This window comes from Eretmochelys imbricata, chromosome 1 (genome assembly GCF_965152235.1).
Source record: "Eretmochelys imbricata isolate rEreImb1 chromosome 1, rEreImb1.hap1, whole genome shotgun sequence".
Taxonomy (NCBI): domain Eukaryota; kingdom Metazoa; phylum Chordata; order Testudines; family Cheloniidae; genus Eretmochelys; species Eretmochelys imbricata.
This window is the reverse complement of record NC_135572.1, coordinates 316,120,354-316,135,793: the sequence shown is the minus strand read 5'-3', so window position 1 is coordinate 316,135,793 and position 15,440 is coordinate 316,120,354. Positions and strand designations below refer to the sequence as shown.

Here is a 15,440-nt window from a genome sequence, read left to right as displayed (position 1 = left end):
GATCATTAATGAAGATATTGAACAAAACCAGCCCAAGGACCGACCCTTGGGGCACTCCACTTGATACCGGCTGCCAACAAGACCTGGAACCATGGATCACTACTCATTGAGCCTGACAATCTAGCCAGCTTTCTATCCACCTTATAATCCATTGATTCAGCCCATACTTCTTTAACTTGCTGGCAAGAATACCGTGGGAGACTGTATCAAAAGCTTTGCTAAAGTCAAGGAACAACACGTCCACTGATTTCCCCTCATCCACAGAGCCAGTTATCTTGTCATAGAAGGCATGACTTTCCCTTGGTGAATCCATGCTGACTGTTCCTGATTACTTTCCTCTTCTCTAAGTGCTTCAGAATTGATTCCTTGAGGACCTGCTCCATGACTTTTCCAGGGACTGAGGTGAGGCTGACTGACCTGTAGTTTCCAGGATCCTCCTCCTTCCCTTTTTTAAAGATGGGCACTACATTAGTCTTTTTCCAGTCATCCGGGACCTCCCCCGATCGCCATGAGTTTTCAAAGATAATGGCCAATAGCTCTGCAATCATATCCGCCAACTCCTTTAGCACTCTCGGATGCAGCGCATCCGGTCCCATGGACTTGTGCTCGTCCAGCTTTTCTAAATAGTCCCGAACCACTTCTTTCTCCACAGGGCTGGTCACCTCCTCCCCATGCTGGGCTGCCCAGTGCAGCAGTCTGGGAGCTGACCTTGTTCATGAAGACAGAGGCCAAAAAAAGCATTGAGTATATTAGCTTTTACCACATCCTCTGTCACTAGGTTGCCTCCCTCATTCAGTAAGGGGATCACACTTTCCTTGACTTTCTTCTTGTTGCTAACATACCTGAAGAAACCCTTCTTGTTACCCTTAACATCTCTTGCCAGCTGCAACTCCAGGTGTGATTTGCCCTTCCTGATTTCACTCCTGCATGCCCGAGCAATATTTTTATACTCCTCCCTGGTCATTTGTCCAATCTTCCACTTCTTGTAAGCTTCTTTTTTGTGGTTAAGATCAGCAAGGATTTCACTGTTAAGCCAAGCTGGTCGCCTGTCATATTTACTATTCTTTCTACACATCAGGATGGTTTGTCCCTGTAACCTCAAAAAGGATTCTTGAAAATACAGCCAGCTCTCCTGGACTCCTTTCCCCCTCATGTTATTCTCCCAGGGGATCCTGCCCATCAGTTCCCTGAAGCTGTCAAAGACTGCTTTTCTGAATCATCTGTGGATGTGTTTGAGGGAGGACAGGGGCTAGTGCTAGATCTGGGAGTGAGTATTCTTGCCAGCAAGTTAAAAAAGTATGGATTGGATGAATGGACTATAAGGTGGATAAAAGCTGGTTTGATTGTCGGGCTCAGCGGGTAGTAATCAACAGCTTGATGTCTAGTTGGCAGCCAGTATCAAGTGGAGTACCCCAGGGGTCGGTCCTGGGGCCGGTTTTGTTCAACATCTTTATCAATGATCTGGATGATGGGATTAATTGCCATTAATTAACCCTCAGCAAATTCGCAGATGACACTAAACTGTGGGGAGAGGTAGATAAGCTGGAGGGTAGGGATAGGGTCCAGAGTGACCTAGACAAACTGGAGGATTGGGCCAAAAGAAATCTGATGAGGTTCAACAAGGACAAGTGCAGAGTCCTGCACTTAGGAAGGAAGAATCACATGCACCTCTCCAGGCTGGGGACCAACTGGCTAAGCAGCAGTTCTGCAGAAAAGGACCTTGGGATTACAGTGAATAAGAAGCTAGATATGAGTCAGCAGTGTGCCCTCGTTGCCAAGAAGGCCAACGGCATATTGGGCTGTATTAGTAGGAGTGTTGCCAGCAAATCAAGGGAAGTGATTATTCCCCTCTGTCATAAATATAAAGGGAAGGGTAAACCCCTTTGAAATCCCTCCTGGCCAGGGGAAAGCTCCTCTTACCTGTAAAGGGTTAAGAAGCTAAAGGTAACCTCGCTGGCACCTGACCAAAATGACCAATGAGGAGACAAGATACTTTCAAAAGCTGGGAGGAGGGAGAGAAACAAAGGGTCTGTGTCGGTCTGTATGCTGGTCTTGGCCGGGGATAGACCAGGAATGGAGTCTTAGAACTTTTAGTAAGTAATCTAGCTAGGTATGTGTTAGATTATGATTTCTTTAAATGGCTGAGAAAAGAATTGTGCTGAATAGAATAACTGTTTCTGTCTGTGTATCTTTTTTGTAACTTAAGGTTTTGCCTAGAGGGGTTCTCTATGTTTTTGAATCTAATTACCCTGTAAGATAACTACCATCCTGATTTTACAAGGGGGATTTCTTTATTTCTATTTACTTCTATTTTTATTAAAAGTCTTCTTGTAAGAAACTGAATGCTTTTTCATTGTTCTCAGATCCAAGGGTTTGGGTCTGTGGTCACCTATGCAAATTAGTGAGGCTTTTTATCCAACATTTCCCTGGAAAGGGGGGTGCAAGTGTTGGGAGGACTGTTCATTGTTCTTAAGATCCAAGGGTCTGGGTCTGTAGTCACCTAGGCAAATTGGTGAGGCTTTTTACCAAACCTTGTCCAGGAAGTGGGGTGCAAGGTTTTGGGAAATATTTTGGGGGGAAAGACGCGTCCAAACAGCTCTTCCCCAGTAACCAGTATTAGTTTGGTGGTGGTAGCGGCCAGTCCAAGGACAACGGGGGGAATATTTTGTACCTTGGGGAAGTTTTGACCTAAGCTGGTAAAGATAAGCTTAGGAGGTTTTTCATGCAGGTCCCCACATCTGTACCCTAGAGTTCAGAGTGGGGGAGGAACCTTGACACCCTCTATTCAGCACTGGTGAGGCCACACCTGGAGTACTGCCTCCAGTTTTGGTCCCCCCACTGGAGAAGGGATGTGGACAAATTGGAGAGATTTCAGCGGAGGGCAACAAAAATGAACAGGCTTGTATCAAACACTGCTCAGTCAGAATGGGGCAGAGGTCTAGAATCTGTGTGGCACCATTCCCTGCTCAGCCAGGAGAGCTCTGTTTGAAAATCCCACTGAAGGATTATACTTCTGCAGAGTCCGCTCTATGTCTCCTATGAAGCAGATACATGGGAAGCCTGCCACATGGCTCCTGAAGGGGCAGTGCTTCCAGGGGCAGAGGGCCCCACTGTGGTAGACACAGACAGGCTATCTTCTATAGATCCTCTATAGATCTAGGAGTGCCTTTCCAGTGAATTCTCTGGTCCCTGGGCTTGGAGGCCTCAGCCCATGCCAACTCTGATGCCATCCTAAACCGTCCTTATGATGATATGCTCCCATCGGAAGGGGCAAGATGGCTCCTGGTATTGCCAAACTTCTCCTCCCTCCCTCTTGGACTTCAGTTGTACTGCACACGGAATCTTCCCTAGGCTATGGATTAGCTGGAATATTTATAACACACTAACCTTACAAATATGCCAATACACCAATTAAACACAATGCAGTCAGAGAGAGAGAGAGATGAAAGACCGCAGTTACAATGGAGCAATGAAGCAGGCTTCAGTTCTTAGGCAAATGTTTTTAAAAGTGCTGTAACTGGAAGATGGCCAGACACTGTTCCTATTGCTCATTAGGGACACTGATATTCATCAAAAAAACAGTTCAAACAACAAACTTTACATAAAAAAGCACTTCTGGCGAAAACATCCAGCACTGCCTTTCTAAAGTACCTAGACAGAAACCTTCCATATTCATTGCTGCCTCTGGAAACCAGTGATAAAATGGGTTCTGATATAGATTTTCCACACAAACAGAATCTACCACTACAGACATGTCCAGTTGCCTTGGAGATCTTGTTCGGGCTACACACTTCAGAGAAACTTTCAAAAAAATAAGTCCTTCAGGTTGTTGGTCGCTAACATTTCCCACCACACACATACAGCCAAAACTAAAGCAATAAGAACCAAGTGAATCTAGCTAGTGGTGCACTCTGAAGTGTCGTCCTCCATAACTCCTGTAGTTTAAGTATTAAATAAATGGCATTTCTATCAACTGACTTTTACAAAAATTCAATTTAGGATGATGGGATCTGTGGGAGTCAGATTTTGTTTATTCTGAATGTAGCAGCATGACCTGACGTTTAAGCTGATGCTATTAAATAATATAAGAGAAAGCTCAACGCTATTTCTCCCCTTTTTTCAAGATCCATGTGCAGTGCTCCCAAATTTATTTCCTCACCCCTGTATTTTCGGAGCACTCTGCATTCCTATACACATGTACAATTTCCTCTCTGTTTTCTTAACAAGTGAGGGTAGGGTTTTTTAAAAAACCTATAGTTGCATTGTATTAACAACAAATTGGCCAAATTAAATAACGTTTCCCTTATGCAGCAAGTGATCCCATATTTGTTTCCAGTACTCTATATAAAATACATTACGTCACTATCCACGTTGATCTAGTTACCAGTAGGAGTCTGTCAGAATTTCCAATATTATAGCAACAACATTCATATTTCTAAAGTTAGGGTTTGCCAGTTTTGCTTCTATAAACCCTTTTTCTCAGCCATAAAAATTCACTCTGGGCTGAGACTTGGCATAAAAGGAGCAGAACTCAACAGATTAAAATAATCTGTTCAAATACTGTATCATTTTACCGCTTTGACTCTTTTTGGTACTCCGATAGCTTGACTGTGTGGTGGGATTAGTCCAGAAGGTGAATTAACTGCCTTTGGAATATTCAAAAATAATTTTGAAATGAAGACAAGTTTCTGTTTTAAAGCTAGTTTAATAAAGGTTTTTCTTCCCAGATTAGAAATTTCAGGTTCTTTGTTAGCAGGTGGATTTACTACATGTGCACCCATGTAAAAGGAACTAGTGAACAGCATCTCTGGCCCCAGTTCTACAAAACAAACATGGATGCATCCGATGAAGTGAGCTGTAGCTCACGAAAGCTTATGCTCAAATAAATTGGTTAGTCTCTAAGGTGCCACAAGTACTCCTTTTCTTTTTGCAGATACAGACTAACACGGCTGCTACTCTGAAACCTGTCATTATGCAAGGCACTGAATTTAGCCATATGGAGTGGAAATCTATCAACTTCATGAAAAAACTCGTACAGATACAGACATCATCTTCCTTTCCAAATGCAAACAGATGGACACCATACCAAAAGGACTGAAGGTAAAAAATCCATTACAATCTACATACCACACAGACTATGCTGACAGCTTGTGCCACATGCTCTCAAAGAAACTGCGGAACCACCTGATCAACATGCTCTACAGCAAACAGGGAAAGATTAAGAATGAGCTCTCAAAACTGGATACTCTCATAAAAAAACAACCTTCCACACAAACTTCCTCGTGGCTGGAATTTACTAAAACTAGACAAGCCATTTACAACACACACTTTGCTTCTCTGCAAAAGAAAAAGGACATTAAACTATCTAAACTACTGCATGCCACAAAGGGCCACAATAGTGGTTCCCTTAATCCACCAAGCAATATTGTTAATCTATCCAACTATACTCTCAGCCCAGCAGAAGAATCTGTCCTATCTCAGGGCCTCTCCTTCTGCCCCTCCACCCCCACGAACATGATACAGTTCTGTGGTGACCTAGAATCCTATTTTCGACGTCTCCAACTCAAGGAATATTTCCAACACACCTCTGAACAACATACTAACCCACAGAGACCTTCCTACCAAGACTACAAAAAGAAGGATTCTAGGTGGACTCCTCCTGAAGGTCGAAACAACAGACTGGACTTCTACATAGAGTGCTTCCGCCGATGTGCACGGGCTGAAATTGTGGAAAAGCAACATCACTTGCCCCATAACCTCAGCTGTGCAGAACACAATGCCATCCACAGCTTCAGAAATAACTCTGACATCATAATCAAAAAGGCTGACAAAGGAGGTGCTGTCGTCATCATGAATAGGTTGGAATATAAACAAGAGGCTGCTAGGCAGCTCTCCAACACCACTTTCTACAGGCCATTACCCTCTGATCCCACTGAGGGTTACCAAAAGAAACTACAGCATTTGCTCAAGAAACTCCCTGAAAAAGCACAAGAACAAATCTGCACAGACACACCCCTGGAACCCCAACCAGGGGTATTCTATCTGCTACCCAAGATCCATAAACCTGGAAATCCTTGACGCCCTGTCATCTCAGGCATTGACACCCTGACAGCAGGATTGTCTGGCTATGTAGACTCCCTCCTCAGGCCCTACGCTACCAGCACTCCCAGCTATCTTCGAGACACCACTGACTTCCTGAGGAAACTACAATCCATCGGTGATCTTCCTGAAAACACCATCCTAGCCACTATGGATGTAGAAGCCCTCTACACGAACATTCCACACAAAGATGGACTACAGGCCATCAGGAACACTATCCCCGATAATGTCACGGCAAACCTGGTGGCTGAACTTTGTGACTTTGTCCTCACCCATAACTATTTCACATTTGGGGACAATGTATACCTTCAAATCAGCGGCACTGCTATGGGTACCCGCATGGCCCCACAGTATGCCAACACTTTTATGGCTGACTTAGAACAACGCTTCCTCAGCTCTCGTCCCCTAATGGCCCTACTCTACTTGCACTACATTGATGACATCTTCATCATCTGGACCCATGGAAAAGAAGCCCTTGAGGAATTCCACTATGATTTCAACAATTTCCATCCCACTATCAACCTCAGCCTGGACCAGTCCACACAAGAGATCCACTTCCTGGACACTACGGTGCTAATAAGCGATGGTCACATAAACACCACCCTATACCGGAAACCTACTGACCGCTATACCTACCTACATGCCTCCAGCTTTCATCCAGACCACACCACATGATCCATTGTCTACAGCCAAGCTCTTCGATACAACAGCATTTGCTCCAACCCCTCAGAGACAAACACCTACGAGATCTCTATATAGCATTCTTACAACTACAATACCCACCTGCTGAAGTGACGAAACAGATTGACAGAGCCAGAAGAGTACCCAGAAGTTACCTACTACAGGACAGGCCCAACAAAGAAAATAACAGAACACCACTAGCCGTCACCTTCAGCCCCCAACTAAAACCTCTCCAGCGCAACATCAAGGATCTACAACCTATCCTGAAGGACGACCCATCACTCTCACAGATCTTGGGAGACAGGCCAGTCCTTGCTTACAGACAGCCCCCCAACCTGAAGCAAATACTCACCAGCAACCACACACCACAAAACAGAACCACTAACCCAGGAACCTATCCTTGCAACAAAGCCTGTTGCCAACTGTGTCCACATATCTATTCAGGGAACACCATCATAGGGCCTAATCACATCAGCCACACTATCAGAGGCTCGTTCACCTGCACATCTACCAATGTGATCTATGCCATCATGTGCCAGCAATGCCCCTCTGCCATGTACATTGGCCAAACTGGACAGTCTCTGTGTAAAAGAATAAATGGACACAAATCAGACGTCAAGAATTATAACATTCAAAAACCAGTCAGAGAACACTTCAATCTCTTTGGTCACTCGATTACAGATCTAAAAGTTGCAATTCTTCAACAAAAAAACTTCAAAAACAGACTCCAACGAGAGACTGCTGAATTGGAATTAATTTGCAGACTGGATACAATTAACTTAGGCTTGAATAAAGACTGGGAGTGGATGGGTCATTACACAAAGTAAAACTATTTCCCCATGTTTATTTCCTCCACCCCCGCACCCCTATCCCCTCACCCCACCCCACTGTTCCTCAGACGTTCTTGTCAACTGCTGGAAATGGCCCACCTTGATTATCACTACAAAAGGTTTTTTCCCCCCCACCGTCCTGCTGGTAACAGCTCACCTTACCTGATCACTCTCGTTACAGTGTGTATGGTAACTAACACCCATTGTATCATGTTCTGTATGTATATACATCTCCCCACTGTATTTTCCACTGAATGCCTCCGATGAAGTGAGCTGTAGCTCATGAAAACTTATGCTCAAATAAATTTTTTAGTCTCTAAGGTGCCACAAGTACTCCTTTTCTCTTTGCGAATACAGACTAACAGGGCTGCTACTCTGAAACCTGTCATTATACAGAGTCACTGACACCTACTTAAGCTTTGATATGCAGTTTTAGATGATCTGCAAAGTGAGGTTTAAAGAAACCATGATGGACTAGCAAGTGAATAAATGTATGTAAAAGAAGAGTTTGTAATTATGTTTTAAATGTACATAATGAACTGGGGGGAAGGGAGGGGAAATGAAAGAAAATATTTGTGTCCTATTCGGTCAACTCTCAAAAAAGTATGCTCGGTTAAAAACCAAAACAAAATGTATGTTGCTTAGGCTTTCAATGAACTACAAAAACAACTAGATTCACATAATACTAAAGCTCTAAATGATGTAATTATTTTCTATTGTAAAATGAGCATCTACTTTATGCGTATTATAGAATGGCTGGGGAAATTGTCTGCCTAGGAGAAAATCCTTTGTCATTTTTTTCTTTAAATTGGTTTGGATTTTTTTAGGTTATGCTACTATAAAAATACAATAGATTTTACTGGTCTTTCTTTAGCTTACATAACCCTAAAGCTGTTCCAGTTTAAAATATGAAATGTGGTCAGCAATTAGCTCAGACACTACATAAATACTGTTGTTGCTTTGGCCAAAAAGAAATTAGCTGAGATATTTAAAATTGAAAGGGGAAATCAGTTCCTTGGAGGTTTTTGAGATTCTTGGCTTATTGTGTACCACCACAAATATTGAGGCATTATCCATGTCTGACAGGCAAGCAAAAACAGTTTGAATGGTTGCTACAGAATTTCACTGATCATTACTTCATTGTGACAAATTAAACTCTTCTTCTGAAGACAATGGCCCCGATTCTCAGGTCTGGCTGAGCTCCTCCCAGTGCAGGACCCATCACCTTTTAAACTACCTGATTTTGGCCCCTTTACCCCACAATGTAAATTACAGGAAGCCTCAGGATTGCTGTCTCTGGCATCTAGCTGCTCACAACCTCCAGGGACTATTCCAGCTACTGGGAATAGTTTGAGCACAGTAGCACTCTGGCCACATTCCCTTTTGCCTGACATGCTGCCTGCGTTGGATACTGCAAAGGGGTGACAGAGATCTTCTGTGCCAGCTGTATGTCACCCAATTAAACAGGCTTTATGGGCCCTTTACACACCGGGAACTCCTCAAAAGAAACACAATGTGAAAAGGAATCAAGCCCTATGTGAACAATGACAGTATTTTCAATGACACAGACAGGCGGTCAGAGAACTGACTAAATCCCATTGCTTTCAGTTAGAAGAGAACCAGCAGCGTAAGAGTGGATCCATCTACATTTTTAGACAGCACTTACTAGAACAGCGTTCTGGTCCATGCCTTGGAATCCTAAGAACTACTGCAATACAAATAATAAATAACAGAAAACTTTGAATTAGTTTCACCATCCTTTAGGCTGAGCATTTGGGGCATTAGAGAGTCTTCCTTAATTCCAAAGGAGTCTTCTACACATTTTGTTGACTTGCACCATAGTGCATACAAATACAAATAAGGTGTTCTTGTTACTGTTTTATTTCACTTTTAAGTTCAAACACTTCCTGCATTGTTACAGGGAAGTTAATTTCCTGTTTCACTTTCTGGAAGGCATTTAAAATGTTTTGGCTTACATGCTACAAGATTTCCCACTCAGGAAGAAGTGGGTTTTGGATCGAAATGGTTGGAATGTGATTCTGCTTCCCATTGTTTGCTGAATAAATATAGAACAGGCAAGTAAATTATGGCGATTTACTTTGATAGTTAGTTTCTGATGATGATATAAGCCACAAAAGTGAAGCTTGAGTTGCTGGCAGTCGATCACCAAGATGGAAGCATAGTGCTATCATTCAAAATTCCCTTGCTTCATGATTGTATACAGTTCATGGAACCAAATTCCAGTGCTATACCCCAGACAGACTACAAACCAAATCCCACTTGGCTAATTCACAAGAGTTGTTCCATGGATTTTAATAGAACTACTCACATGAGTGAAGTGAACAAGATCAGACCTGCTTTCTCCCTCCCTGTCCAGCTGCTATCATCCCCCGTCCCACAGCTTCTCCTCCTCCTATGTGACAAACCCAATGAAACTGAGGAGTGATCAAAAAACTTTGTCTCCACTCTTCCCCGACTGCCTCCCACCACAGCATCTCTGCCTCCTCATTTGTGTAAAAATAACTTTGCTTTACTGCCCCAGTATTTTTATATTCTACATTGCAGGAAGAGGTTTTGCTGCTCTACTAGGGTGAATTGGATTCATCCCCTACCTCATGGCTATGAATTTAATTGGCTAAATCACATCACTGGCAGCGGCACTGTGGTTAACCCTGGATTCCATGCTGGATAAATTCCATTCTCCCACATTGTTTTCTACTATTTTGGTGCAAAGAGAAGCCTCTCTGTCTAATTATGTTATAGCAAAACTCTGAACATAATCTTAAGGAACAAATTCAGCATAGGACAAAATTCACCCCACAAAAGGTCCTTTTTGCCATCTGAATCCCACTTAATCCCTTGATACTGAGTTTAAGTGTAATATAGGAACTTGTGCAGGCTCTCTGTACTAGGTCAGTTTCACCTCAGTCTCTTGAACCTAATCCCCTTTACTTATATGAACACTGCACAACTATTTTCACACACATTGTGCTGTACATTTACTTCTCATGAGAGGTGTGCTAGTGGTCTGAGCACAGGACTGGGAGCCAGGAACTTCAGAGTTCTAATTCCAGCACTCATACTGCCTCCCCACTCTAGCCTTCATTACTTCACCGGTAAAAGAGGGTGATTACATGAGAAGTAGGATGATCCCGTGGTTGATGGTCCCCATGAGCTGAGGACTTGGAAGACCTGGGCTCAATTCCCTGCTCTGCTACAGACTTCCTAGATGACACTGAGAAAGTCACTTAGTTTCTCTGCACCTCAGTTCCCTATCTCACAGGGGTCTTGTGAGGATAACGTCACTAAACATTGTGAAGTGCTCAGATACTATAATAATGAGGGGCATATATGTACCTTACACAGACAGTTCTTCAGAAGCATGTTGTGAGGCGGAATTCAATTACTAACTAGGTATTCCAAAATAATAGCCTAAAGTTAGGAGTTATTGGGTGCTCAACAATTCTGAAAATCAGGCAGTTGCCTAAATATGGTCTTAAGAACCTAATTTTAGGCACCCATTTTTGAACATCTTGGTGTTTGTGTTCCAAATGGTTTTGAAAATGAAAAACCACTACAGCAAACTGCTAAGTATGATTGGACAAGAGGCTCGGAAATAAGTCCCTAAAGTAAGTCTCCTAAATTTATAGGTAAGCACATAAATATGTGGCATGATATCTCTGGGTGCCCATCACCTTCGAAAACCTGGCTACAGATCAAGGTGCCTAATTTTAGGCACCAAAGTTTTGCCCATTGTGCCTGTAAAAATGGGTCTGCACGATCAGCCTTTGAGATCTGGCAAGCTTTCCAAACTGTTACCCAAATCTGTGTTCTGGCCATTAAATTTCTTTTTTTTTTTTTTTTTGCATTAAACTGAAAGGCAAATCAGTGACTCCAAATCAGTGAATATTGCATGGGCTTAAAGACATACTTACATACTAAATGGACACATCAACTTTCTAGCATTATATTGATCCACATTTTTGGAAACAACAGCTTTAAACAATTAGAGAGATTCCAGTCTCTGAGATGTAAGTAGCAAAACTGCACATCTCCAGAAACCTGCCAATGCGCTTCCCTGGTTGGTTCATAAAAGACATCAGGTTTCATCTTAAAGTCATTTGTGCTATGCGGACCCACAAATCAAGGTAGCATTTCATTGCATGTGTAGTAACCAAGTGGAATTGTTGCCACTGCTGTTTTATAACACTTGGGGAGGGGAGTCCTCTGCTGCAATAACAAGCCGAGGACCAACCTGCCACTCCCAGGTTTGACACCACGCTAACTGTTTTTCTGACTGAAGAAAAGTCTGATCCTATACCTACACTACCCCTGAACAAGCCAGAGGAGATTCTGCAGCACAACACAAGATGTTTCCTCATCCCAGATGCATCAGAATCACCTACCGTGATTTAAAGGACAACATCACAGGCATGGTTTTTATTTTCTTTCAGTGTTATGCACGATATTCACTCAGGGTCCTGCTTTCAATATATGCTGAAAATTGCCATTTTAGTGAACATAAGATTCTTGTCAGTAAGATCATTTTCTAGAATATTCACAGTAACTACACACAACTGAAGTCAATTAATTAATGTGGTTGAGCATGTGGACAATATTTTGCAGTATTTGTCCAGCTTTATTCATGAATATGCAAAAAAAAAGGGGGGAGATTTAATTGAAACTGTTTTGCAACCTTAACTACCACGGGTGCACCTACTATTGTATAATAAACCAGTGTAACATTTCAAGCATAACAAATTTGCAATGGGTACCACCGGGTACTTGTCATAATAAACCAATGTAAAAGTTCATCCATCACAATTTGCTCTAGGCTAAAAATGTGTGCACAGTTTGTGAGCACACCACGGAAGCACAATGGCAGATTTTTTGGGGAAGGCTGATTTCATTGTTCCTAGTCTCTGAGATTAGTCATGCAATCTAAAGATGTTCTAGAGAAAGACCGAGAACATCCACCACACATGCAAGACATTTCGTTCCATAAGGCTCACGCAGGAACTTCTTAGACATGTAGCCAACAAGCGGTAGGTGGTCTTCTGAATAATAAGGAGAACGTATGTTAAAACAGCACATGCTTGAAAAACATTTTTATGACAGTTAAAAGATGCATTTAAAAAATACGATAGGTTCAGTATGTGCATGCAGTATTCACATCTATGGATACAGGAAGATAATAAATGCCGCATATTGTAATAGCATAAACTTCTCACTCAACCGAAACTGCCCAAGCACAGAAGCCGTTGCTAAGTCTGCATGTTTGTTAAATCAAAACAGGAAAGGAAATATCAATCAAACATGTTAACCAAGCTTCACAGTTTCTCCACCAGCTCTTACAAATATTAAGCTGTTTAGTATAAAATGCTCATCCGTGTTTATAGCTACAGTAATCAAAAGAGAATGGATCCGTAATCATGAAAAGTCACAAAATAGAAGATGATGCAACTACATTGCCAAATATACTAATTCCGTTTGTAAATTTAATTGTATTTGTTACATAGTTGAAGAAAACTTAGAGAGAGTAGTTAAAATTCAACTAAAAGACAAAATTATGGAAGTTAAATTCTGGACTAGATTTCTGGAAGCCATGAGAAAAATCTGAATTCACAATTGAAAAATAAATCTGAAGATTCTTCCACACATATGGGTTAAAGGTTCAAACAAGATCTGTTTTTAATTGTCACAACAGATGTTCTTTACAATGGCTGTCATAAAGTCAATTCTTTTGACCTTTCAGAGTGAAGTATAACTAAGCAAACCAGTGAAAGGTCTTCTAAATAAGATATTTTATTTTCAAAGATCTGAACTAAACTGCTTTATGCAGATGCCACCCAACAGATATGTCCTAGAATAATCTTTACAGTCATTAATAGTTTCTATTTGTACTAGTGCTGCCATAATGGTAATTTGACAACAAAATCCATCCGAAACTATTACCAACACCCTCCAGTATTCAACAAAACCTGATACAATTGTGCTAGTGCTCATCACAGATTCCAAAATAAATACAACTAGCGTGGCCTGGACCTCTTGACAGCCAACAAAAAAGTAACAGGGTCTGCATTTGTCTAACGTTCTAATACGTATCTCAGCCACGCTATACAAAATAAACATGTGATCAGGTAACATAAAGACAAAGAGAAATTTGCTGTTCAAAAGCCTTCTGAGTAAATAATGTCCATGTCATTTGACAACAAGAAGAAAGTTTTAGAAATACAGTTTATTTTAGCTTTTCACCAGAATCCCAGTGAAGTTCAAAAAGCACGAGCAGATAACTTCAAAACAGTACAGCTACGTTCTCAGTGCTAATAAATGTCTGAGGGAAAGAGTCTATGCTAATGAATAGCCTCAGTCATTTTTATGAAGTCCCACTGAAATTTGATTTACATGTCTGTCCTGTAAAGTTCCTGACCCCATTTCTAAAGACAAAACAAAATATGTGCTGCACAGCAAGTAGAAGATGACTGAAGTTTCCATGGAGTCAAAAAAATAATGCAATGCTTTAATCAAAGCATTAGGGATTCATTTGACAATAAAAGTGTGCCGAGGAACGAGTTAATGGGCTGTGTTTACAAGTATTTCATTATCACTAGGTCACTCGCATGCTTATTTGTACACACTTCAAACTCAATGTTAATTTTAGTTGGACATAAATGGTCTTGCTGGACTCATCCCAGGCCATTATTGCAGCTAGGGTTGCCAACTCTGACTGAATCTATTCTGGGAGATTTTTTTTTTCTAACATGACAATGTCATTTTCTTAAAATATCCTATTAAAATCTCCCAGATTGCTTTCAATAGTCCCCGGGAGATCGATGCCAATTCCGGGAGACTCCCCGCAAATCCTGGAAGGATGGCAAACCTAACTGCAGCACACTCATTGAGTTGACTTACCTTATTCACTGTTTGTGAATTACTAGAAGGGAGGAAGCAATGAGTGTGCCTTGAAGAGACCTCCCTGTATCTCTCTTGCTGTGACTCAGCTAGTTTGTTTGGTGAAGTCCCATTATAAACTGCCAGAAGGAGTCGTTTGGTCCGTATAGGTGGCAGGATCTGGTAGAAAAGATAGACACCCACCACCAGCACCAGAAGGAAGGGGCGAGGGCGACACAGCCTGAGGCGAGAGAGAATCTGCCCACAAACCATGACCACTTTGCCTTTTTCACTTTGCCCTTTTCCACATCACAGGAACATTCGCAGCAGCCACTTTCCATCGGCACGAAAAAGACAAAGGAGTGTTTTTCCACAACTAGTTCAAGTTCTTCCCATTCCTGATGCTGAACTCCCCCATGGTGCCGACCAAGAAGTCATAGGTTCAAAAGGCAGAAAGCGCTCCAAAGAGCTCTTCGTAAAGGTTACAGGAATAGAATCCAACCTGGGCAAAACACAAACAAACAAATAGCAATTATCGTCTCACTAATGAGCCAGGCTTAGCCTTTCTCCAGTGCATAGTTTGCAGAACAGACCGATGTGCAAACAGTAGAGGAGCAGAAATCTTTACTCCAGCTCTGCAGAAGAAACTATAGGCACACAATAGAATCCAAGGAAGCAAGAAGTAAAACTTAATATATGCCTTGCATGGCTGAAGACTGTCCAGGTTTTGCCAGCAATCATTTGATTTTTTTTTTCCTATTACATTTTCAATCCCCACTTTGTTTTTACTGTTTCCTTCATTCCAGTCCTTTTTAAATTGCCCTTTTCCTGTCAGCATGCACCGCTCTCAGTGAACATTTATCTGGAATCTGACAGACTATGAAGACTTTCCTTTGGGTTTGTTTTGTTCCGATTTGAGTTCAAAGTTATGTTTACTTA

General features: G+C 41.9%; 1 protein-coding gene across 1 annotated transcript in view; it reads right to left on the bottom strand.

Annotated features, from left to right (window-relative positions):
- Positions 1-14,902, bottom strand: part of CPED1 (cadherin like and PC-esterase domain containing 1) — a 215,442-nt gene extending 200,540 nt beyond the window's left edge. Inside the window, exon 1 of the mRNA XM_077807831.1 lies at positions 14,523-14,902. Coding sequence (XP_077663957.1) covers positions 14,523-14,774 — 252 coding nt within the window. The 5' untranslated portion in view covers positions 14,775-14,902. The remainder of the gene's footprint in view (positions 1-14,522) is intronic.
- Positions 14,903-15,440: the final 538 nt, after the last annotated feature.